This window comes from Mycteria americana, chromosome 7 (genome assembly GCF_035582795.1).
Source record: "Mycteria americana isolate JAX WOST 10 ecotype Jacksonville Zoo and Gardens chromosome 7, USCA_MyAme_1.0, whole genome shotgun sequence".
NCBI classification, from domain to species: Eukaryota; Metazoa; Chordata; class Aves; order Ciconiiformes; family Ciconiidae; genus Mycteria; species Mycteria americana.
Genome location: NC_134371.1, coordinates 15,337,644 through 15,361,033, shown reverse-complemented (window position 1 = coordinate 15,361,033; position 23,390 = coordinate 15,337,644). Strand labels below are relative to the sequence as shown.

Sequence of the window (23,390 nt, the reverse complement as noted above, 5' to 3'; positions counted from 1 at the left end):
CCCACTGCCATCCCCAGCCGAGACCCCCGGCACTGCCCCACTCGTGGGGGTCCCCAGGGAGCCCCAGGCCTGCTCCCGCAAGGCCTCACCCCTGTCCAAAGCACCTCCCTGGGCCCCGCTGCCCCAGAGACCCGCTGTCCTGCCCCACAGAGCCCCCCGTGGCCACGTGCCCCCCGTGGCCATGTGCCCCCGTGGCCGTGCCCCGCCTCGGGCTCCCCCCCCCCCACCCCCGCGGCTCTCCCCTGCCCCACAGCTGCCCCCGCCCCCTTACCGAACCCCGCCCCCTCCCCGGGAGAGGCCCCGCCCCTTCGCTGGCCACGCCCAACCCCGGAGCCGCGCGGCACTCCGGTCTTCCGGCGCGTGACACGCGGGGCGGGGGGGGGCGTGGCGCGGCGACGTCACTTCCGTGCCCCTCCCTGCCCCCGCCCGGCGCGTGGAGCCGGTTAGGCGGCGGATCCGGTCGCGCCTCACGAGGCAGCCGCGGGCGCGCCGCCGGGCGGGCGGGGTGGGGCGGGGGAGAGCCGGTCCCGCTCCGGTCCCGCGCCCGCCCCGCCGGCATGGGGCTCAGCTGAGGGCGCCGCCGGTGAGTGGGGCCGCGGGGCGGCGGGCCCGGCCCGGCCCGGCCCGGCCCGGCAGGTGAGGGAGGGTCGGGCCGCGGGCCGCGCCGGGCCTCCAGCGGCGCCTCCAGCGGCGCCTCCAGCGGCGCCCCGCAGCCCTCGCCGCATCGCGCTGGGGCCCGGGCCCTCTCGCCCTTCAGCCGCGCCGGCACCTCCTCTGCCCGCAGCAGCCCCCGCGGGCGCGGTCCGGCTCGGGCGCGGAGGTCGTGGCGGGGCCGCCGCCGCGAATAGCGGCCCCCCGCGCTCCTCGGAGCGGGTCCCGCGCTGGGGCAGCGCCCGCCGCCCGGGGAAGGGAAGGGGCGGGTGCCCCGGGGGCACTCGGGGCGCGGGTGCCCCGAGCGTGTGCGCGGCTGCCCGGGGTCTCCCGGCCGCCGGTCTCCGGACACGTGCGGCGCCTTCCCAGCGGCCCGGGGCTGCCCCTCCCCGCCCCTCCCCTCCCGCTGCCGGGCTTCACGCCGGCCGGTCCCCGAGGCCGCCCTGGGCTCTCGGGAGGCACCGCCAGCAGCTCGGGCAGAAGTCCGATCGCGCTTCTCCCATCTGCTCTGCCCGGCTTTCGGTTCTGCCTGCGGCTTCTGGTTAGCAGACACCGGCGCATGAAGCGTTTCGCTGCTTGGGCACGTGTCAGCGTGCTGTGTGGCGGCGGGTCGCTGGGACACGTTAGTGGTCGTGTACCAAAGAGAAACTTTCCCAGCGAAGTACAAGAAGAGGGCTCCATGCGCCTCGCCCGGTTTTCAGCAGATGAGCCAGGGCATTACGCTGCTGTTGACAACGGCTATAGAGTATTTTTCTATCAGCTGAGCTGCGGAGATGGTGATCTCGCGCCGCAAGCACCTCTCACAACCGCTGCTTCATCCCAAAGAGGGGGCCTGTTTGTGCTTGCTCAGGGATAAACAACTACTAGGTGAATTAAACACTGAGAATTGAAACGGAATTGACGAGGCAGTTTTTAAAACTGCATTGATACTTACGGTGAAGAGGAAGAACTTGAGTATCTGCAGTATTGGCTCTAAAAGCTTGCTGCTACCACTAGTGCCCTGGCTTGCCTGCCAGGATTTGCGTATCCCTGCAGGTGCTGTGGTTGGAGGACGCTTTTGGAGCCGTTCGAGAAGCTGTTGTCTCCCTCAGCTGAGATGGCGTAGCCTCCAGCAGTGGGAGATGGTTAATGCTCAGCTGTTCTAACGTGAGCACTGATAGTTGTCTGGCCACACTGACTGACTGCTTCCTCTCCATCTGAGCTTGCTGATAATTTTGTTCCAGTTCTAGAATTCATTAATGTGTTTTCTTTGCTGTATGCACTCGCTAGAACTGTACGGTATTTTCTTAGCTAGGGCAATTAAGATTAAGTTTCATTTAGCCTATTTGTTCCTCTGACTGTATTTTTTTTTTTTTATCGTAGGTGACTCAGCCATTGTATGTCTGAGATTTGTCCACACACTGGCTCTTCAGACAGGTTAGCTATATTTTTCTGCCATCAGTTCCATCATATCTGAAAGAGTTGCTACTTTTACCTTTTATTAAAGTAAAACTGACTTTTGTACAACACTGTTATCTCCTGTAGAATACTGATTTTCTTGAACCTGTGGAGAAACAGCATTATTTGGCATTATTTAAATATACTCTATGGTGTAAGTCAGGCCCTCATAAACTTAGTGTCCATTTGGCCGTGTCGCTGGTGACAGCAATAGATCTTGACTGCGTGTACACTGAGGAAATGTTTGTCTTGGTATGTAGCGTGACAGTAAGGGCCACATACTGCTAGTTTTGTAAGCTGCTTTTTCTTGTCGGCTAATTACAAATACAACTGTACAAAGTTTAAAGAAGATGTACTGTGTAAACTTTGAACTGTATAAATGACTTGCAAATTTATTGGTACTGACTTAACTCTCCTGACTTCTAAGCAGCGTATCGTTAAGAGGGCTTGGCGAAATAAAAATGCCATGTATTGTTGGTGTAGTCACCTGTGAGGAAGAACACTGGCTTCTATCAGCATGGAGCGTTCCAGTGTGAGCGCCTAGGTCAGCTAGGAAAAACTGATGTGCTCCAAAGTACTCTGCTTTTAAAGTGCTTCAGAAAATGGCTGAGAGAGATCTTATTGTTAACTTTGGTTTTGGCCAAAGCTGACTGTCCATACCACAAGGAGGAGAAGGCAGTGAAAGGGATCTGAGCAAGTGTGCAGCCTCTGTCTCCAGCAGAGCCGCTGGACAGCAGCTGCTGCCTTCCTGAATACCTTCCAGGAGCAGTGGTGCTGTTCTAGGTGCTCTGCTTGGTGTCTTCCAGTAGTGCTCTCTAGACTTTGAGCTCATTACGCTCTCACCCCTTAATTTTTTTTTAGTTGTCTTCTAGAATCAAGTGTCTGTTCTACATTTCTTTTTCATTCATGCCTTTCTTCTCTAGGGGGGGCTTGATGACTCGAGCAGGCACTAATTCATCCCTAACCTGAAGAGAAAGGGATGAAAGGTCCTAGCTGCCTGGTCAGGCAGCATGCAACGCCTGGCAAGGGACTGTGGGGGCTGCCTAGCAGGGAAGGAAATTGTGTCATGATGGCTGAGTATGATTGAGAAACGTAGTGATTCAGTCCTCTTCTGCTAGTGTGCCGTGTGACTGGCATGGTGCATCAGACAAGCTGTTTTGCTGTGGTCCTAATAAATTATTTAAAAAATAAATAAAAAAAAGTCTGTGTTGACATGGAGCCCTCAGATTAATTTTTCTCATTTGCCTTGAGGAGGTAGTATCCTCACTGTCTTCTGTGTGGAGTATAAAACAGTCCACAAGACATAGGTTTTCAGTGGTATGGAGACAAATTCCATTTATTCTGTGGAAGTAAAATACCTTTTTATAGTTAAAGCCAGGTCCAAGTGGGTAGCCCAGCTCATAGAAGAAATCTGTACTAGAACTGGGAGCTGACATGGAAAGGCCAGGTTTTCATCAAGCATCTTAACCATTGCACCCGTGTTCCTTTTTCTGGCAACCTTCAGATACCGTTTGCTTTATTTCTGTAAAATACCAACAGTGGATTACTTTGACTTAGCTTGTCCAAGGTCTGTTGTAGGAATTATTAATTCCGGTGTGAAAAATGTCTGAGTTGAGTGGTATGCTTAAGCATCTTTAACAGCAGGCCAGGGAGAACTGTTCTAACGCTTTCCTTATTAGATGTCTGGTATGAACCTGATGGTAGCTGGCATGGAGGGAAGAGGTTTCATTCCTTTAATACCTTGTGAAACAAAGTCCTTTAGTTAATTCTTCTAAAACTCTTGAGTTTTGGAAATTGGAAAAAAGGACTTCCTTAGGTTTCATTTTCTCAGTGCCCAAACAGTATCAGTGTAATGTAAAAATGTATGCTTCTGCAGCGTACCTTTAGACTCATCTTTTGAATGGCTTAAAAACTTGCATTGGAGAACTGAGCGTGTAAGTAAGTGTATGATTTTTTTGGGCAGGGATTACTGGTCTCCACAGCACGGCATCTAGGATGGTCAAGCCTGCTTTGGGTCTGTAGGCATGGTATTGTGCAAATTAATAGGTTTTGTGTTCTTTCAGTGGCAAAAAAACCCCAACATTCTGGCTAGTGCTTGGATCTGGTTATGTTTAGCATGGGAGAATTAGTACAAAACAAATCCTAGTTCAAAAATCCTAATTTCCCAATTAGACATTTAAACAAAATATTTTAAATAACAGTAATGCTACAGTGTTTCCCTGTTACACAATGAGCTAAAATAGTTTTCATTCATAAAAAAAGCTACTTCCTTTGTTAAATAATCTGCTTAGCAGAGAACAAAAGTTCAGTTTGTAGTAACTGTGTTATAGCTTCAAGCCTAACACCTTTATTCCTGATTAAAATAAGACTGTAAACTTTAATCTTTGGTAGCTGAAAGGCAGAGTTAAATAAAAAAGGATGGGTGATTCACAGTTACTCTTCAGGAGTTACGAATGTGGTCTACACAAAAATCTGAAGTGCTGTATGTTGCTGCTCCTTTTCTAAGACATGTAACTTCAGCACCGTCTCATGGAGCACTGTGCACAGGTTGGGATTGGGAAGGGGTCTTTGTGGCCATGGAGTCTAGCTGCTTGTTCTGAAATGGTGCACTGTCAATTGTAGTGTTTGTAGTCCTATCAGCCCTACCAGAATTAGCTGCATTTTGCATTCATTCTGTATTTTCATTTTTTCATTGTGTATTTTTCCTTTGAAAGAATTTAGCCCTTTTTTGTGGTTCTGGTTTATTAGAATTGTGGCATTGCATTGTTCATCTTGAAGCAGCTCTTTGGAAGAGGGCCAGGAACTGGAAATGGTAGCATGTCCATTACTACTTTAGTTGGTAGACCAAAAGACCATCCTTCAAAATACCGAACTCTCTCTCTTTTTTGACCTTTATCAAAGTTATGTGATGGTGACATTTTCAGTTTAGAAGGTACATACAGCAACAAAAATGGCAACTCCTTTAGATTTTATTCTAGCTAGAGGATGTCAAAATGAAAGGTGATAAATGGCAAAGGCTATGAAATCAGAGCTCGTGATCCTTATAAAGGATAGGAGACAGAACAGCAAAATGGGAAGGCTTTTGAGAAATAGAGCAAGTAGTAAGACCAACTTATATTATGAACTTTTACTGCCTTTTGGCTGCAAGAAAAAAAAATATGTAGAGCGTGAAAGTAAGTCACATTATGAGGAACATGTATAAAAGAGCAGTAGAGACAGATATTGGAAAGGCCAAAGTACAAACAGAATTGCAACTAGCAATAAAAGATACCAGGGTTCCTGTAGAAATATGTTAATAGCAGGAGGAAGATTGGAAAATGTCTCTCTTGCTTCAGTGGAGACCGTATGTATCTACATAAGGTGCAGAACATTTAAAGTGCTCAGTGCCTATTTTGCTTGTCTTCTCTAACATAGTGTCATGCAGATGCTTAATCTTTTAATACTTGTGATGAGGTAGTATTTTACACTAGAGCGTACTTCCACTAGATGTTCTTGCATCAGCTGGCCCTGATTAGCTTCACTGTATGATTGTCAAAACAGCTCAAAAAATGCAAAAATATTATCTAGAAATACTCAGAAGTACTAGAAGACTGGCAAAGGATGAGTCTTCAGAGAGTTACAATGGAAGAGAGCTGAGGAAGAGGAGTTGAAGTATAACAGTTCACTTTATCTCATTTTTTTCCATCAGTTGATATTAATAAGCAAACATTCTGTTTTCAAGTGCTTGGAAGATAACGACGAGAAGAATAACAGCATGAACTGATTTGTAGAAAAACTAATTGCATCCAAAGTCTAATACCTCTTTACTGCAGAGCAGAAGGCTTTGCGGCTATGTCAGAAGCAGTGGAGGTCTTGTCTCCTGATTGATCAATTTATTTATTTAATAAGGTTTTCCACATTTTAATGGCCTCATAAGTAAATGGAAACATGATCTGGAGAAAGTAGTCTAGGAAATGTGCAAAATTGGGTAGATGATCCTATTCAGAGAAGAGTAATTATTGATTCAGTGTTGAAATGAGAGGTTATGTTGAAGGGTTCTGTCCTGGGTACGGTTGCCTCTAATGGAAGCATCAGTCAACTGGCTGATTAAATGTGCTTATTAAATTCTCAGAGACTATGTATTGGAGGACATGATGAGAGTTCAAAATGACCTGAAAAATGGGATGAAATTCAATAGCGCCAAATGGAGAGTACTGCACTTAGGCAGGAATTATCAGCTGTGCAAAGGCAGGGTGAGGAATAACTGGTTAGGTACTAGAAAAAGGACCTGGGGGTGTACTGGATCACAAGTTGAACGTGAGTCAGTGTCACGCTGTTTGCAGAAAAGGCAAATATCTTACTGGGATGTTTAAACGGGAGTACTGTCTGTGAGATGTAAAGCTTAAATCCGTCAGCTTTACTTGCTGTTGGTATACTCTCAGTGTGCAGACAGCATCTGTTTTGGGTGCCAAAATTCAAGAAGGATTTGGACCACTTGGAAAGAGTTCAGAGGAGAGAAATGCAAATGATCAGAGTTTGAGGAAACAGCTTCATAAAGGTGGAAGAAAATTCGAGTTATTTTGGCAAGAGATGAGGAGGTTAAGGGGAATGTAAGAGATTTCAACTATTTAAAAGATTCATAAGAAGGAAATGCTATTTTCAATGACCATGATGGGCAGGCTGAAATGGGATTAAGTTTCATCAAGGAAAACACCAATTAAGCTTTAACTTTCTTACAGTAAAAATGGTACTTTAAGAAGTCTTTTATTGGTGGCCATTAAGAACAAGTTTGTGTGTTGAGAAAGACTAGTATAGTTGGTTTAGGTTAGGGAATAGACTAAACTCTCTATTGAGGTCCCTTTAATCTCATTTTATAGGATTCTAGTTTTAGTTTGTGTCAAGTTTGGGCTAAGGAGGGGGAAATACAGGATTCTTTTTGTCCATCGCTTGGCCATATCACGTGAGTTTAGACCTTGCACAGGTTCAAATGGTCGTGGTGCTTGTATAGGTTTGGAAACATATGGTATTCTGGATGTTACTCTACTACTTTCAGGTAGTTGTAGAGGGCGATAAGGTCTCCCCTCAGCCTCCTTTTCTCCAGACTAAACAACCCCAGTTCCCTCAGCCGCTCCTCATAAGACTTCTGCTCCAGACCCTTCACCAGCTTCGTTGCCCTTCTCTGGTCACGCTCCAGCACCTCAATGTCCCTCTTGTAGTGAGGGGCCCAAAACTGAACACAGTATTCGAGGTGCGGCCTCACCAGTGCCGAGTACAGGGGCACGATCACTTCCCTACTCCTGCTGGCCACGCTATTTTTGATACAAGCCAGGATGCCATTGGCTTTCTTGGCCACCTGGGCACACTTGCTGGCTCATATTCAGGCGGCTGTCAACCAACACCCCCAGGTCCTTTTCTGCTGGGCAGCTTTCCAGCCACTCTTCCCCAAGCCTGTAGCGTTGCATGGGGTTGCTGTGGCCCAAGTGCAGGACCTTGCACTTGGCCTTGTTAAACCTCATACAATTGACCTCGGCCCATCAATCCAGCCTGTCCAGGTCCCTCTCCAGAGCCTTCCTACCCTCCAGCAGATCAACACTCCCACACAACTTGGTGTCATCTGCAAACTTACTGAGGGTGCACTCGATCCCTTCGTCCAGATCATTGATAAAGGTATTAAACAGAACTGGCCCCAACACAGAGCCCTGGGGAACACCGCTTGTGACCGGCCGCCAACCGGAGTAAACTCCATTCACCACCACTCTTTGGGCCCGACCATCCAGCCAGTTCTTAACCCAGCGAAGAGTACACCTGTGCAAGCCATGAGCAGCCAGTTTCTCCAGGAGAATGCTGTGGGAAACTGTGTCAAAGGCTTTACTGAAGTCTAGGTAGACAATATCCACAGCCTTTCCCTCATCCACTAGGCGGGTCACCTTGTCATAGAAGGAGATGAGGTTGGTCAAGCAGGACCTGCCTTTCCTGAACCCATGCTGGCTGGGCTTGATCCCTTGGTTATTCTCTACATGCCGTGTGATGGCACTCAGGATGATCTGCTCCATCAGCTTCCCTGGCACCGAGGTCAGGCTGACAGGCCTGTAGTTCCCCAGGTCCTCCTTCCGGCCCTTCTTGAAGATGGGCGTCACATTTGCTAATCTCCAGTGAGCAGGAACCTCCCCAGTTAGTCAGGACTGCTGGTAAATGATGGAAAGGGGTTTGGTGAGCACATCTGCCAGTTCCTTCAGTACTCTCGGGTGGATCTCATCAGGCCCTATAGACTTGTGAGTGTCTAAGTGGTGCAGCAGGTCACTAACCATTTCCCCCTGGATTATGGGGGCTCCATTCTGGTCCCCGTCCCTATCTTCCAACTCCAGGGGCTGGGTACCCAGAGAACAATTTGCCCTGCTATTAACAACTGAGGCAAAGAAGGCATTAAGTACCTCAGCCTTTTCCTCATCCTTGGTCACTGTGTTCCCTCCCCCGTCTACTAGGGGCTGGAGATTCTCCTTAGCTCTCCTTTTGCCGCGAATGTATTTGAAGAAGTGTTTTTTGTTGTCTTTTACAGCAGCAGCCAGATTGAGCTCTAGCTCAGCTTTGGCCCTTCTAATTTTCTCCCTGCACAGCCTTGCTACACCTTTGTAGTCCTCCTGAGTTGCCCGCCCCTTCTTCCAGAGGTCATAGACTCTCCTCTTTCTCCTGAGTTCGAGCCAGAGCTCTCTAGTCAGCCAGGCCGGTCTTCTTCCCCGCCGGCTCGTCTTTTGGCACCTGGGGACAGCCTGCTCTTGTGCCTTTAGGACTTCCTCCTTAAAGAACGTCCAGCCTTCCTGGACTCCTTTGCCCTTTAGGGCTGCCTCCCAGGGCCCTAATGTTACATTGTGTTACCTGTCTGACGTCAACCTTCACCCCGTAGTAGTATGTACTGAACTGTATAACTTGGGTACAGATGAATTTCCTGAAAAGTCCTATTACTGTTGAATTGCTAGAGAATTTTTTCTCTGAGCAGAGGGATAGTTTTTCTTGCCTCTGTTTCTCAAACAGAGAAACTGTTTTTATCTTAGAGGAGTGGAGGAATCTTAACATATCTGCCATTGTCACTAAGTTGTGAAGGCTTGATCCAAAGCCCAGTGAATTCAAAGGGTTGTTCCATTGGCTTGAGCAGTCTTTGGCTGAGGGTGCTGCTGTCTAAAACTGGTGCTTCTGTCACAATAGCAGTACTCCAGATCTGACAAGCCAGCAAAAAGTTCTTTTCAGACCAACTGGTGATTCAAACAGGAACATAAAAGGGCTGTGAAATGTGCAGTCTTGCAGAGTCCATTCTTTGGATTAACCCTATCTTCAGTTGGTCCATTTGACGAGGACCACAAAAAAGTTAAGTAGTGTTTCAAGAGAGGGTCTTGACATTGCTTTCCTGCATCATAGCCATGCTTTATTGCTAAAGGCAATCTACTGAGCCTTAATACTGGCAATATTGAAGACCTGTGGTGTGAAAAGGAGTAATGGTGTTGACTCCAGTTTGGACAGCCAGGCTGTAAATGCCAAAACTGTATGGATGAAACACAGCTTCTGCCTATTTGTCATTCTGTACAGTTGTACTGCTGCGACAGTTATCTAGTGCTTGGATGAGATCAACCCATGGTGAAGGGCATGTGTCTGGAGCAGAGGCAGATGTGATGTGGCTGAGTGAACAGAAGCACTTGGAAAATCCCTGTTGCGCAGTCTCCATTGGTTGAAAGCGTACTCGGGCTCCTGACTTCCTAAGTGTCATTAGTTCATCTACAAATTTTATTTTTTGTTTGAAATATAAATTGCCTTTTCTTATGACCAAGTCTTTTCCGCAGAAATAGCTTTACTATAGTAATAAACAGGCAAAAATGTAGGAACACACCTAATGTTTCACCACACAAATTGTATGCCTTTTGTAGGGGGAGAGCACAATGAAAAATAACTTACGGTCTTGTCAGCTTGACAGAGTCCTTACTCTATTGCATGCAAATGTAGGTATCCTCATAGTGCTCTTCCCTGTGCCACCCTTTCCTTTATCCAGCAATATCTCTTCCCCAGAGAGACAGCTTTTGTCAGTAGCAAGACTGTTCGCGTAATTGCATTCTGAGCACGCGTTATGAAGGATTTTTGTGCCTCAAGCTGGTACTGGTATGCTAGTAGCATTTGTAAGGGCAGTTCTTAGCCTGTGGTCATTTCAGTAGTGATTATCTGGTGTGTTAAATTGCTGCTGGAGATTGCTGGTCCACATAACTCCATTAGTAGAATGGATCGTAGGAGTGTTTTGCTCGGGTTTCAGTGTGAAGTATTTTGAATTTGTGTAGTCTGCATCTTGCATGTGGAACAAACAGAGTGCCTCAGTTTATTCTGCTTGCTGTTATCCTCCAATGGCATAAATAGTATATTAAACTCCATAGGATATGAAACGCCATAGTATATTAAACGCCGTAATTGTCCAGCTGAAGTCAGGTAACACTTGTTACATGTAACTTTGATGGATGTCATAGGAGAACTTATACAGACCATAGTCAGACAGTAATTATGTTGGTTGATTAGCTACTGTCAACAGAAGCTGTATCAGGTTGAGAATATTTTGGTGTGCACCCTGAGAAAATGCTTTCTGTTGACTTATTGCTAAATTGAAGTAGTTCATCGTTTGTAAAGCTCATTTTCCTTAGAGACTGTAATTTTTGATATTGTGGACATTGAGCTATACCTAGGTAGTTGAGTTTGCTGAGTTCATGGTGCCCTATTTTGTGGTGAATCATCTGCTCAGTGTTTCACTGTATCCTCCCGTCTTATTTTTGCTAGATTCCTGAAGTGTGTGTGTTATATCTATGCTTTCCTGTATCAGGGAACATCCTCATTCCTTGGATGCTAATTTTGATTTCAGCTAAGTTAATATTTCTTAATTTTGGAAGTGTGGTAGTGTATCTATTAAATACAGCTATGAAAATGGGCTTGATACCTATAACATCAGCTTGAAAGATAGTAAAAACACAGTAACTTGTGGCTGATTCCCTTCTTAGTGTTCTATAGAAATAAGATAATGTTTAGAGCATCAGTCTTTTTCTAAACCTTCTTGATTTGTTTTGCTTTCATTCAGATAAAGTAGTTGCTTGTGAATTTTCTTTCCCGAGTGCTGTGGCGAAGGAGAAACCAAAGTGCATATTCATAGAGCAAGCTGTGATAGTGTTTAAGTTGGGTCTTTCCTAAGTTCTTTTGTTATACCTTGATAAATGAAGGCATTTTTAAAAACTCTGCAAGGTGGTTGGTATGTTTGCAGGTAAGATGGGAGTTAAGTTAATGTCTGTCAAAGTTGCACATGTGTATTTCTAACCGTATTAATCACACTGGTTTGCTAGGTATCTTGGATAAAGCCTACTGCATCTGGAATTGAGCTACTCTGCTGTAGTTTCTGTAAGGAGAATACAAATTTGAGGACTCTGCAGAGCCTCTACAAGGGGTTCAGTTTATGCTGAAGTCTTATGATCCTGTTGAAGCTTTAGGGTGAGGTGTCAACTTTGACAGAGCTGCCCAGTGATCATTTTTATGTAAACTGTGAAAGTCCACCCCCTCTTCCTTTGTGTAGAAAGCCAGGGTAAAAAAAACATTGCTTACTTTCTGTTTGAAGTGTTTTTGGATATATTCTGTGCTCTGCCCTTGATCCCTTTACTGTGAGGTTCGAAGTGTAAGACAGGGGTGGGGATTTGGATGCTGTGGCACCATCTGGAATAGAAGCATTACCTTCATCCTGTGAACCAGAAAGACTTGTGCTCATCAGAAATGGCATGTGGGGATAGTCCTGATGGGAACTTCTCATGTTCTAGAGATATTCAGGGATTTGGGACTTGATGATGAGGAATTTAGTACCTATATAATTGCAAGTTTAAGTCCTTGATTATTTACGAAAAGTCATTAAAATGTTTGTTTTAAATCTCTCATCTTGCAAGCCACCATTGTTTGAATGTTCTTTTGTGAAAATGTACTGGGTATGGTAAGCGGAATGGCAGCCTCGCGGGATGGTTGAGGTTGAAAGGGCCCTCTGGGGGTCATCTTGTCCAGTCCCCCTGCTCAAGCAGGGCCACCTAGAGCCAGTTGCGCAGAACCATGTCCACATGGAATATATTTTTTTTGTAATATAGATAATGGTATTTAATGTTTCTATTCTGTAGATGGTTTTTTTTAACAGCAGCACTTAATGTAACCAGCAGGTGCTTCTAGGAATGTGTGACTTCTCTTCCACTTACCTGTAAAGACTGAGTATGTAGGAGAGAAAACAGACACTTCTCTTGAAAAATGTTCTTTAACTAATCTTAATTAGCTATTTGTGTAGTGTATTATTTTCTGATTTATTTGTAGCATTAGTGTGTTATTGGCCACGTGCAAATTCTTATGGGGACTGAGACGTTGTAAGAAAGATACATAGCAGAACTGTGAAAGATGCTGACAAAGACCATCAGAAGTTTGGAATGACCTCTGTAAGGGAAGCTGTTAGTAATTTCTGCATGGAGAAAACTGAAGGGTGGGGGGTAAAACAGTTTATAAAAGAATCACAGGTGGCAGGGAGAGAGTAAATAAGGCTTGACTTCACTGCCCCTTCAGATACAACAAGTGGGAGGCTTTGGCTGAAACTAGCAGATGGAGGGTCAAAATAATGAAAGAAAAAATCCTTTCCATGAACTTAGGAATTCTTTGCTGCAGGATGTTGGCATGCTTAAAATGTGCCCCAAAATAATTTTAAAAAATTAAGAAAAATCCACTTAGTATTAAATAAGATTATATGGTATTTCGCTGACGAAGCTCTTGAAGTGCAAGTCACTGGGATTGGAGAGTCTACTGGGTATTATCATTATATGACTCTACCTGTGATGGCTCCTTGACTACTCCTCTTCAGGATGCTGGGCTAAGCGCACACTTGATCTGACCTTTCGGGGACGGTTATTTTGTTGCTCTATTACCCTTCAGCCAGGCTTTCTGTTCTTTGGTTACTTTCATTAAAAGGGTATAGAGTAAAAGCTCCTGACGTATTTAATGTATGTGGAGGATCGTGGCAGCCCTTAACGGTGCTTTAGAAGGCTGACCTCTGTTTTCACCTAATATTTATGAAAAAGCAAGGCTGGTGGGGGAAATCTGAGTGGAGCATCTGGACCAGAGGTATCTGAGAAGAGGCTACTTCTGAATATTTGGCTAGACAGTGGTGATATTTCAGTTAGTGAGGTCAACGCTTGAGGAAAGAGTGCTCCTTGATACATTTAATGTACTTACAACATTTCAGTCTTGGTTTTAAGAAAACTAGCTTTTCTCCTTACAACAGAGAAGATGGATACAGTTACATCTCTTAGTACTGTTATAAAAAAGTTTATAGGCTAGGAAAGAAAAAAAAAAACCACCTAAAAAAGGTAGCTCAAATGCAGACATAAGTATTGCTCTAGACATGATACGTTAAAGGAGAATTTCTCCTTTTAGGTAGGTGTGCAGGGTAAAAGTTAACTATAAATGGAGTGATAACCAAAAGCTATTGCTTACTGGAAGAAGCAAGTCTGAAGACCTTTACTGACTGTCATCATCAGTGCTGAGAAGACTGCAGCATTTGAAGGGAGATCACGTGTCAGATTTTTGCAGAGTCTGTTTCCATTCTACAGAAGATGTCTCCCACTACTGATGCTGTGGAAATCATTCCCAAGAGGTGCACAAGCACTGCAAAGTATCATTTAGACTGAGCTATTTAAGGCAAAGATGAAACGTAGTAGGCTGCTGTGAGTTCATTTAATTTCACAGATTGTAGAAGTCCTTCTCTGAGGGATAATTGTTTATTAAATCGCTAAAGCTCTTCTGGGTTTGTAGGACTGTTCTGAATGACTGGGACATAGTTTAGCTAGTCCATAGCTAGATGGACGTGGGCCAGAGTTTACATTACAGGCATGGAGGAGTTGGGTTAAATGTTACAGTCCTGTATGTCTGTTCTCTTCTTGTCTTTGTCAAACTTCAGTTCATGGAAATAGAGTGTGTAACACTTCCCCCTCCATTTTCTCATCTTACCTCATGTGGTAGTTCTGAGAGTAAATTAATCATTTTCAGGAGCTAAGCTGTCAGGTTGCATAAACTCCTGTGCATAAGAAAATAGTCTTCTACAGCAGTCTAATCTCTGAATGGAACTTGTTTGCAGATTTTTCTGTTACTTAGTGATTAGAATTTGATCAAGGCAAACAAATTGTCCTGCTTGATGTTTTAAATTGTGTTAAGTTCTTTGATACAACCTTTCAACTTTAATTTTTAGTGTTGTTATATGGTATTTAGAGTTTTAGCAATTTGTCATGCAAAGTATTTCTATTGATTAGTGGGTTGGTTGCACACAAGAAGAGCTATTACCTTGAAGTGTTTCTCATCTAAGTAAAGTGAATGCGCCACATACTTAAGGCTTTGTATCAATTTATTATGACTGTTTAAAAAGAAATTGTACTTTCAGTAAGCATTAGAAAACCCAGGTTTAGGTGCTGAAGTTTAACCTATTTGCATGTATAGATCTTCTTACAGAATAAATTTTTAGAAGTGAGTACAATTTGGTGCTATTTCTGTTAATCTGGAAGATATTCTCTGTGTGTGCATTTAGGAGTCACATAGTTGAACTTTAAGAATGTTTAAGTTTTACATCACGACTTCGGAAAAGTGTAAAGAAATACTGCTTTGTCTCAGAATGCTCGGCTGAAAGCAGTGAAAGGTACTAAGTCATACTTACGATGGGAAAGAAAAGAAAGACGCTAAAGCAGATTGCTTGCTTATGATGAGTATGACTGGTTCTCGAACTATGCTGTAGTCATAGCTGTATGCCAACTATATGTGCTTTTGAGGAAATAAGTTAAATGTCTAAACTTTAGAGGAGAGTTCATCTCTTGTGATTAGTCTGGTTGTGCTCGATGATCTCCTTGTAGACAAACAGAAATTTGATTCCAATGTTCTTGCATTAACCTCAAAAATATTTTCCAAGAATTTAGAGGAAGAGGAAAAAAAGTCATTGCTGCCTTTTACTGAGCATCCATACTACAAAGGCAAATATATCCCAGGAAGCAGATACTCTACATTGCACAATAAGGCGGCAGCCACACAGGAAAGGTTGGGCTCTTGGCACAGCCCCTGAGGGGAAATGCTTCCTTGAAAGGACCCATTGTTGCTGGATCTGGGTCTTCAGACTCCCAATTCTCTGCTAGAATACTTGCAGTTCTCTTGGTGCTGGGATGGGGCATCTTTGCCATCTCCATTATCTGACCATAATAGTCTTGGTTATTTAATCAAATAGAAGGACTGAGTAAAGTTCGCGCCCCATGTGAGAAAGGAATGTCTTTTTGGAGACAGCTTCAGCGCTCAGCTATTGAAAACTCATGCTGGGTGTAATGGCGCCATGCCTTACCCAAGGTATTTGAAACAGTTTAACTTTCTCTTCCAAGAATAAATAAAACATTTCATTGTCTCTGTTGTCAAAGTCTGTGAATTCTAACCCAAATGTCTAGTATACTCTTCCAAGAGAGGAAAGAAACAATAAGCATCTAAAATAAATGTATGCTTTATTGGATTCCCTGACTGTGGAACAGACCTTCTTTCCCTCATGGCAGCCAGGTAGGAGATCCAGAAATCTAAAAAGGAAACAAGGAAAGACTGTATTTCTGTGTGCCCGAGAGTGGGAACAAGCTTTGGGCAATTTTGACTTTTGGTGCTTCATTTATCAGTTGAAAACTTTCATTAATGTAATTGCGTGCTGCTTGAAGTGAGATAAATGAGATGCTGGGAAGGTTAGGTGGTGATGTGCCTGACTAGTTGTCCTTGATATGAATGACTACTTTCCTAAATTCTCTTCTAACATGTCTACAACTTGTGTGTGTGCTGTTACATTAACAGCAAATTTTTAAGTGGTCTGAAAACAACTATCTGAAGACCAGTTAGAAAGAAAGTTTTGAGTATAGTATTGGCTATAGTACTTTGTTATCATGATGAATTGCAATACTGAGTTTATTGTTAGATGTAGAATTATCTTTCCTTAATGTAGCACGTATTCTACTATAAACATTGCAATTGCTATTGCAGCCTGCAAAAAGTATACTTTACAAAGAATACACACTACAAATGTAAATACAGTTTTGGTTTGGTGATTGTTGGATACAATGGTCTTCCTTAAGCCTAAACACAGAAACAAAAGCTTGTATTATAACAGAAAGCCCAAGATGGGAAGTGATAAAATAGGTATTGAGTGGAGGGCTTTGTTAAAATTTAGCTCATGTACTTGTAAAATTTCCATGTATTCATTAAACTATTATGTCATTCTTATTGTTAGAGCTTGGTTAGTTGACTAAAGTGTTAAGCTTTGTTTGTAGTACAAATTATAACCTTAACTTCCTTCAAAATATAGCTGGAGGATTTTTGATCTTCCATAGTTCTTTTAGCTTGTAGGTCTTACCCAAACATTTATTGTACATTATGTGGATAACTTCGTTTTTAAGGGTTCAGCTGCAAGCTACTGGAGAACCGTAAATTGCAACGACTTCCATTCATGTAAGGTGCATTTCTCAGATTGAAGGTGCCTCTCAAGGACAGTATCTTTTACGTTTGTAGTCTGGACTACAAACTTGTAATAAATATTAGTATGTTAAAATAATACTGAAAGTGTTACAAATAAATTTAAATTAACACACATAAGTTCGTCCTAGTGTATGTTGAAGTAAAATGTCATAAACTTTGGTTTTTAGGGTCATAAAAATGTGATATCCCCAGACTATTGGTTAAGTTGTGTATCAGGTATAAAGTGATCTGTTTCAGTTTTGAAGTGATCTTTGAGTGACATGGCTTTTATGTTTTGAGGGCAGGCAAAGACAGGATCTCACGCATGGTGTCAGGCTTGCCAGGTGGCATGAGAAGTCTCCGGCATTGTGCTGCAGCTCGGCTATACAGATCCCTCTGAGTCCAGGGTGTAGCGTAATCCCATCTGCCCCAAATCATGGCTGTGGTCCTAGATACTAAGTGGAAGTTGTCACTGCAACAGTGGTGCGCATGAGAGATGCAAAAGTGCTGAGTGCGGGCACACCTGTGTTCAGAAGCTCCTTGAAGACTGTAAGAATCCATAAAAAGGAACTTTGGAAACTTTCCTCTGAGGAGATACCAAGACTAATGAGGGAGGGGTGATGAATCCTGATAACAGACTATTTGGAGACAAGATGTCATAATGTGGATTTTAGCAGGGCATTCTTACAGTCTTTAAAATCAACTCCTAGCTTTTGTAATTGCAAGTCTCTTTAAAAATGGTCCTTTTAAAATTTTCAATGGCTGCAGGTTCTGCCAGTCTTTTCAAAAGCAGCCAGTGGAGAAATTTTAGGAAATAGTACATTATTTTTATAGATGCTGAAATAGGATCTCTTATGTAGAGGAGGAGGAGGACTGGAAAGTAAATATGGGACTTATGTCCACGACACTGTGGGCAGAAGCTTTGGTTTCAGCTCTTGAAAGCTTGAAATGTTGAGTTCAAGTTTGCTTCTTTTTTTTGTGATGGATTTTTAAAGTGTGCAGCTTGTTATGTGATACGGCTTGAGAAGAATGTGCTCCTAAATATTTACCATCGGTATTTTTTCTGATCCTTACATCTTCTTAGGCTTGTATCCTTGTCCATTTATTTATTGGTACAGCACACTTTAAATGAAGTCAGTGTTTTAGATTCAGCTTTTCAGGTATTGTGTGTGGAACTCATTGGCAGTTGGCATGGGCAGGAGCTGCAAGCTCAAGTAGTAATAGCTGATAAGACTTTTCCTTCTATTTTTATAGCTCCATTTAACAGTGTGCTTTTTCTAGAGTATGGTCTCTTAAGCTATACCTAGAACTTCTTTCCTTGGCTGCTGGCAATTCTGACATCACATTAAATATTACACACGCATTGAAAGCAGTGTATTGAATGCAGCTTTGCATGGTCAGTTCTGCCAAGTGTTGTGTAGACCAGGAGGTCTCCTTAGCAGGATGGCAAAGGAGATCTGGGCCAAGAACAGATTCCCCCCCTCCACCCCCCCCTTCCTGCTGAGAAATGTTTCTGTGGTCTGGGGGAAAGAGTTCTTAATCTTTCTGGTATAATTTTGAAGAAGTATTTTCACTTTTTTTTTTTTTTACTGCTAGTAGCTGGATAAGAGGTACTTTTTTTTATATGTGTATGGACATATTATAATGTTCACATTTTGAAATACACTTCAATATTCAGAGCAACTTTTGGCGTTCGACCTGAGGTACGAGTGCAGAACTGTCTTCCAAAGCCCTGTCTGCTTGGATGTGCCAAGTGCTCCCGTGCAGCACCTGATACACAGCCTTTGTAGGGTAATGTGGAAAGCTGGCTTCCATGGAAGGGCAAAAGCATGCACTTTTCCTCTATCAATCACTTTGTAAAATTAACTGCCATCCTCTTCTGCTAATGGTCAGCTATAGCCCAGGCCGTGTTTTCATCTTTCCTAGGAAATTGAATGTATTTTGAAACTGAATGTGTTCTCAGAAGATACATTCATACCTCTTCCTGGCCTGTTATTGCTCTTCTAGTTTGAGTACTACTTCAATTTTTAATTCCATAACTGCCAATAGGGCAGAGATTGAGCATTAGTTGGTGTTTTTTATATGTAAAGCAGTGGCTTACCTCCTGTAGGTCCATTGCATGAATGCCAAAAACCTTTACCATAATGCGTGGAAGAAATGGACTCAGTTTGGTAACTGCTCTGGATGTGTGGGAATCGCATGTTACTGGAACAAGAATAAGCCCTGGTGGTAAACATTGCCGTTGTAAGGTCTGTTACCTTGCTAGGTTGATTCCTTCTCGTGGTAAAGGTTTGGAAGTATGGCTCTAAAGTGCAGAAATGTTTAATTTCTGAGTGACTGAAATAACACTTGGCTTTCTAGTTTCAAAACAGGATTTTTCTGCGTTTTGACAGCTAGTCAGGATGCAGTTGAAGATGATGTCTGTCTGCTATGCAACAGGCACTATCTGCAGTTAAGAATCACTGTTCAAGATATTTTTTTTAATTCAGAAATCTGAAAGACTTGTAATGACATCAAGCCATTAGAAACTTAATTTTCAACTCCAGAGCTGTGAAGTGTCTCTTAATGGAAGATACATTTGTTGTAAATAAGTTCTTGAAAAGTCTTTCAGTAGCCCTTAAAGATACCACAATGGATCCTTTTGGACCCAAGAGAGCCAGACTGGTCACTTAGTAAGACACTAGATCAGATTTCAGGAATATGAATCATGTTTGATCTATATTGTGATTTTCTTCTAGACAGGCCAATTGTGGTGGGGTTGTTTTTTTTTTTTTTTTTGGTCTTAATTCTCTTCCCGTACAAATTTACGGTGCTTGGTTTATTTAATGACAGTGATCACGTAGGGAGCTGGGAAGATTGACTCATATTAATGTCTGCGCATAGGTGGTTTTTAAATTTGGCCCCTCTCATGTATGTCTCTTGCTTTTCCTGTCTGCTTTGCTAGATCTTTTCATTTGTGCTTTGTGTTCTTACCAAAGCAGTGCTGATTGATTCTTGTCTCGTACGGAAAAGTGACTTATTTCTGCAATGTTTGGGTAATGACCAAGTTACCTGTTGTAGCTTTGTAGCGCTTGATCTCTAAAGGTCATCTAGTTTGGTGTATGCGATTGCTTCATTATGCTCTGTGATAAACTGTAAAATGCTGAGAGGGAGAGATGTGTGTATTTCTTAACTGCCGCCTTTAACATCGATTAGCTCCTCAAAATGAATGTTGTCTTCACTCGCAACAGCTGTAAATACAAGGAAGGGTTTGGTCAGAAGCATATATGCTTTTAGCTGGGCAGATAATATCAGGACTCGTGCATAGACCTGAAACTGTCTGCAGGCTCCTGGTGAGGCATTTGTGGTTTGAATAGAAGGAGCTGGACCGGGCGGCTGATGCCTGGAAGCGCAGCCTCCGCGCCAGCCCGGCCACAGTCTTGCAATTGTTCGGCCACACTGGAGGGAAGAGGGAAAAAAAAGGCATTCCAAGCAGTGCCAAATTTTCTTTGATATGTTAATCTTTTGATAACAGTTTGAAAAGCCCTTGGAGACTTTTTTTAGATTTTAGACAAAATAGTTCATTTGTCAGGACTTCCCTTGTAGATAGGGTCTCAGTTATTAAGAACTGCCTCACTAACTCATGATAACAAAAGCAAGTGCAGAGGACAGCTGCTGGACTGCTTGTTGGTAAGAGAAACTTTTTTAATTATCTCAGGATTTTTACGAATATCTGAAAAGAATAAAATAGGGAATGTTTAAGATACAAGTTAGTAAGTTTATTTACTTGCGTATTTTAAGCAGACGAATGATGACAGAGCATAAGCATATGTAATAACTTGATAGTTTTTTAATGCATATCCATACATGGATTTTACTAAAGACTTGAACTGTCAAATTTATATTTTCATCTGAGAAACTTGGTATTTAAATTGCCCAGTGACTGCAGGAGATCTCAAAAGTTTCTTCTTTTGTAGCTGTAGTCTTTCCAGACCTTGGAATTTTTCTCTTGAAATTATGAAACTTCCAGTTAAACTGGAAATCTAGAAGAATAAACTGATGGCAACAATGTATGTATGCTAAAGCAGAATTAGTTTTTAAGGATTATGGACTTGGGAAAGATGTAGAGTAGAACGGAGGGAAGATCTCTTTGCTTCCCACCCTCCAAATCAAACTTGAAGGGTAAAATTTGCACTGAAGTAGTTTAATTTTGGCAAGTATTAGAAAACTGACTTCAGATGAGCTAGTAGCCCTTCAAAAGTGTGGCTTGCAGAACTCTTGAGGCATACTGATTGAGACTTACTGTAGTTCTTTAACAACATTTTCCTTAATAAATATGCTGTGAGTTCACTTGCACCTTCTATAGTGTTGCTACAAATGTTTATTGCCTATAAATATTTTGGTAGAACTGCTTGGTATCCTGGTTGTTTAGTCAGGATAGATCAACAAATAGATCTTGGTGTAGTAATTCAGAAAAGGTGCAACATTTTCTTCACTGTGGGGGATGCATGTAGTTTTAAGGTCTGTACACTGCTGTAATTTCTCCAGTGATCCAATTTGTGGTCTATTTCAGCTCTAAAATAATATCGACTTAAATCTGAAACTGCAGGTGCTGTCCTACTCATAGCTACATACTCTTCAGGACAGAGGCAAATAGCAAATGCAATTTAACTTAACTTTGATATACTTTTTAAAAAAAAGTTGTTTAAGCTTGTGATTCAAATGTATGCTCTTAGAAGTATTTACAGTTCAGACACTGTTCAGCTGACCGCTATACCATTTGTTAAATTTATACCTACGTTCTAAAATGTTGCAAGTGATTTCATTCTCTTAGTCTCAGTGGCAAACAGCATTTCTTTTACAGACCTTTTTGATACTTCCTACTTTTCTGACTCTAGAATATGCGTAGCTATACAATACTAGCTCAATGAGTAAAAATTATGTAAGTGGAGCGACAATAACTTTCACCATTTCCATTGTTTTTGGCCCCTTTCTTTAAAAGGAATAAATAATGCTTTTTGGTTGCTATTTTCAGTTTGTTAAAGGGGGAAAGGACTTCTCTAGCTATTCACTCCAGGGAACTTGTGCCGGAGAGAGGCTCAGCGGCAGCCCTTGCATCAGAGTTACTTTATATTTGAATATTCGTGAGTCCATGTTGCTTCTTGTGAGTGGATTTCAACCTCACTTCAATTCGAGTACTAGTAAAATGTCATATTCCCTTGTAGTCTGAAAAGTCTGAGGCTTATATTTAAATATTTAATTAAATATTTAAAATACTGAAACGTTTAAATTCCCACCATATTATAGAAGGAAGGAAGTAAAGTTCAAATGCATATTGCTAAAGTCTCTTCTGAATCGGTGAGATGCTGTTACTTATTTCTTCAGTCTGACCCAGCAGCCTGAAGTCACCTCCAAAGAGGGCAACCCTGTGGAGCCCATGGTGGTGGTGTTCAACCCCAGCTTTCATCAGGGCAGTGAGAAACAAACCCAGTGCAGTTATGCGTTTGAACTCTTGATGATGAGCTTGGGCTGATGATGTGCCAAAAGGGGTAAGATTGGAGAAAGAGTGCTGTTCTTCGTTGCTGAATAGTAATGATTTTCATGACCCATCAAGTAAGAAAAGATCTCTAATGTTTTCTAATTTTAGAGGTTTCAATTTGAGTTTAATATGGAAAATTACAGGCAGTATGTGAAATACTGAGAGAGTGTGTTAGTTGAAGGTTGCTCAGTAAATGAGTCTGTATAAAATAATGCAGATGCAGCTAGTGACGTGAGTCAAAAATAGCCTCCTAATGCTCTTCGTGTATTCCCTGTGTGATTCTACCCAGCTGGTCAAAGAACTCCTTGAATCACAGGAATTATTGCTGGTGCTCTCAGTGCTTAGATTTCCCTTCGTGCTTCTTCAGACTGACAACGTGATGCTCCTTCCTAGCTGTGGAACAGCCCTAAATTAAAGCAATTGCACTCCTCTCTCATGCTGCCGTGGTGTCTCATAAGGTGCCTGTTCTGACGTGTTGGCCATATGGAAATCTCAGTTGAGATTTATTGATTTTGAAGCTGTTTGCATTTATTTTGCTGCCTGGTGCTTTCCTGTATCAAGTACAGTTGTTGCTAGATATGTTCATCAAGATTGGAGTTTTGCCTACAGGCACTGTTTTTGATGTTGCAGTACACTGTAGCAGGGAAATGCATGTTTGTTTGAGCAAACTATTTCAAGTATGATAAATCTAATAATTCTCTCATGGAGCTGTGAACTCTGTTAGAAGTATAATTCTGTAAATACACAAACCTTTTTCTGACTGTGAGACTTCTTGATTGAAAATGTGATTTGTATGGTGTACATAAAGTTGTTTGACATTATTAATTCACAGATTGTTCTCAGGAGCTTTCCTAGCAATCCTGTGTATGTTTAGGACAGATTTTAACTGGTTTCATATCTATATCTATATATCTATCTGTATCTCTTTCCCGGGGTAAAAAGCTGGTTAGTGAAGAAAAGTGGCAATTTAAACAAAAATGTGTTTTAGAACTTGCCTGACTTGTGTAACAGATAAGGAAGTATCAGTGGTCACATCTTTTGGCTTAATTTCCAAATTAATCTGCAGTAAGAAAGTTATTCGTCGTTCAGTATTGGATAGTAATAGAAAATTTCCAGCTTAAAGCAAGGAATGTGTGAGCTGGTGTTTCTATCAAAGGAGACTGTTGTTACCAAATTAGCTTCCTTCCATACAGAACAAAATACAAACTGTATCAAGCACTCAATTTATGAAGTGCTGAGTTGTTTTTCACCTGTGACTGAGCCC

At 42.5% G+C, this 23,390-nt stretch overlaps 2 protein-coding genes across 7 annotated transcripts in view; both read left to right on the top strand.

Annotated features, from left to right (window-relative positions):
* LSG1 (large 60S subunit nuclear export GTPase 1) overlaps positions 1 to 23,390 on the top strand; it is a 352,612-nt gene that overhangs the window by 36,306 nt on the left and 292,916 nt on the right. The window lies entirely within an intron of this gene.
* ATP13A3 (ATPase 13A3) overlaps positions 412 to 23,390 on the top strand; it is a 65,053-nt gene continuing 42,074 nt past the window's right edge. For 4 of the 6 annotated variants that reach the window (XM_075507166.1, XM_075507164.1, XM_075507165.1 and 1 more), the window contains exons 1-2: positions 412 to 583; positions 2,014 to 2,067. In XM_075507166.1, coding sequence (XP_075363281.1) covers positions 2,030 to 2,067 — 38 coding nt within the window. In that variant the 5' untranslated portion in view covers positions 412 to 583; positions 2,014 to 2,029. Of the gene's footprint in view, positions 625 to 1,502; positions 1,519 to 2,011; positions 2,068 to 23,390 lie in introns of those variants that run through there. The other 2 variants (XM_075507162.1, XM_075507163.1) reach the window with 2 other exon arrangements.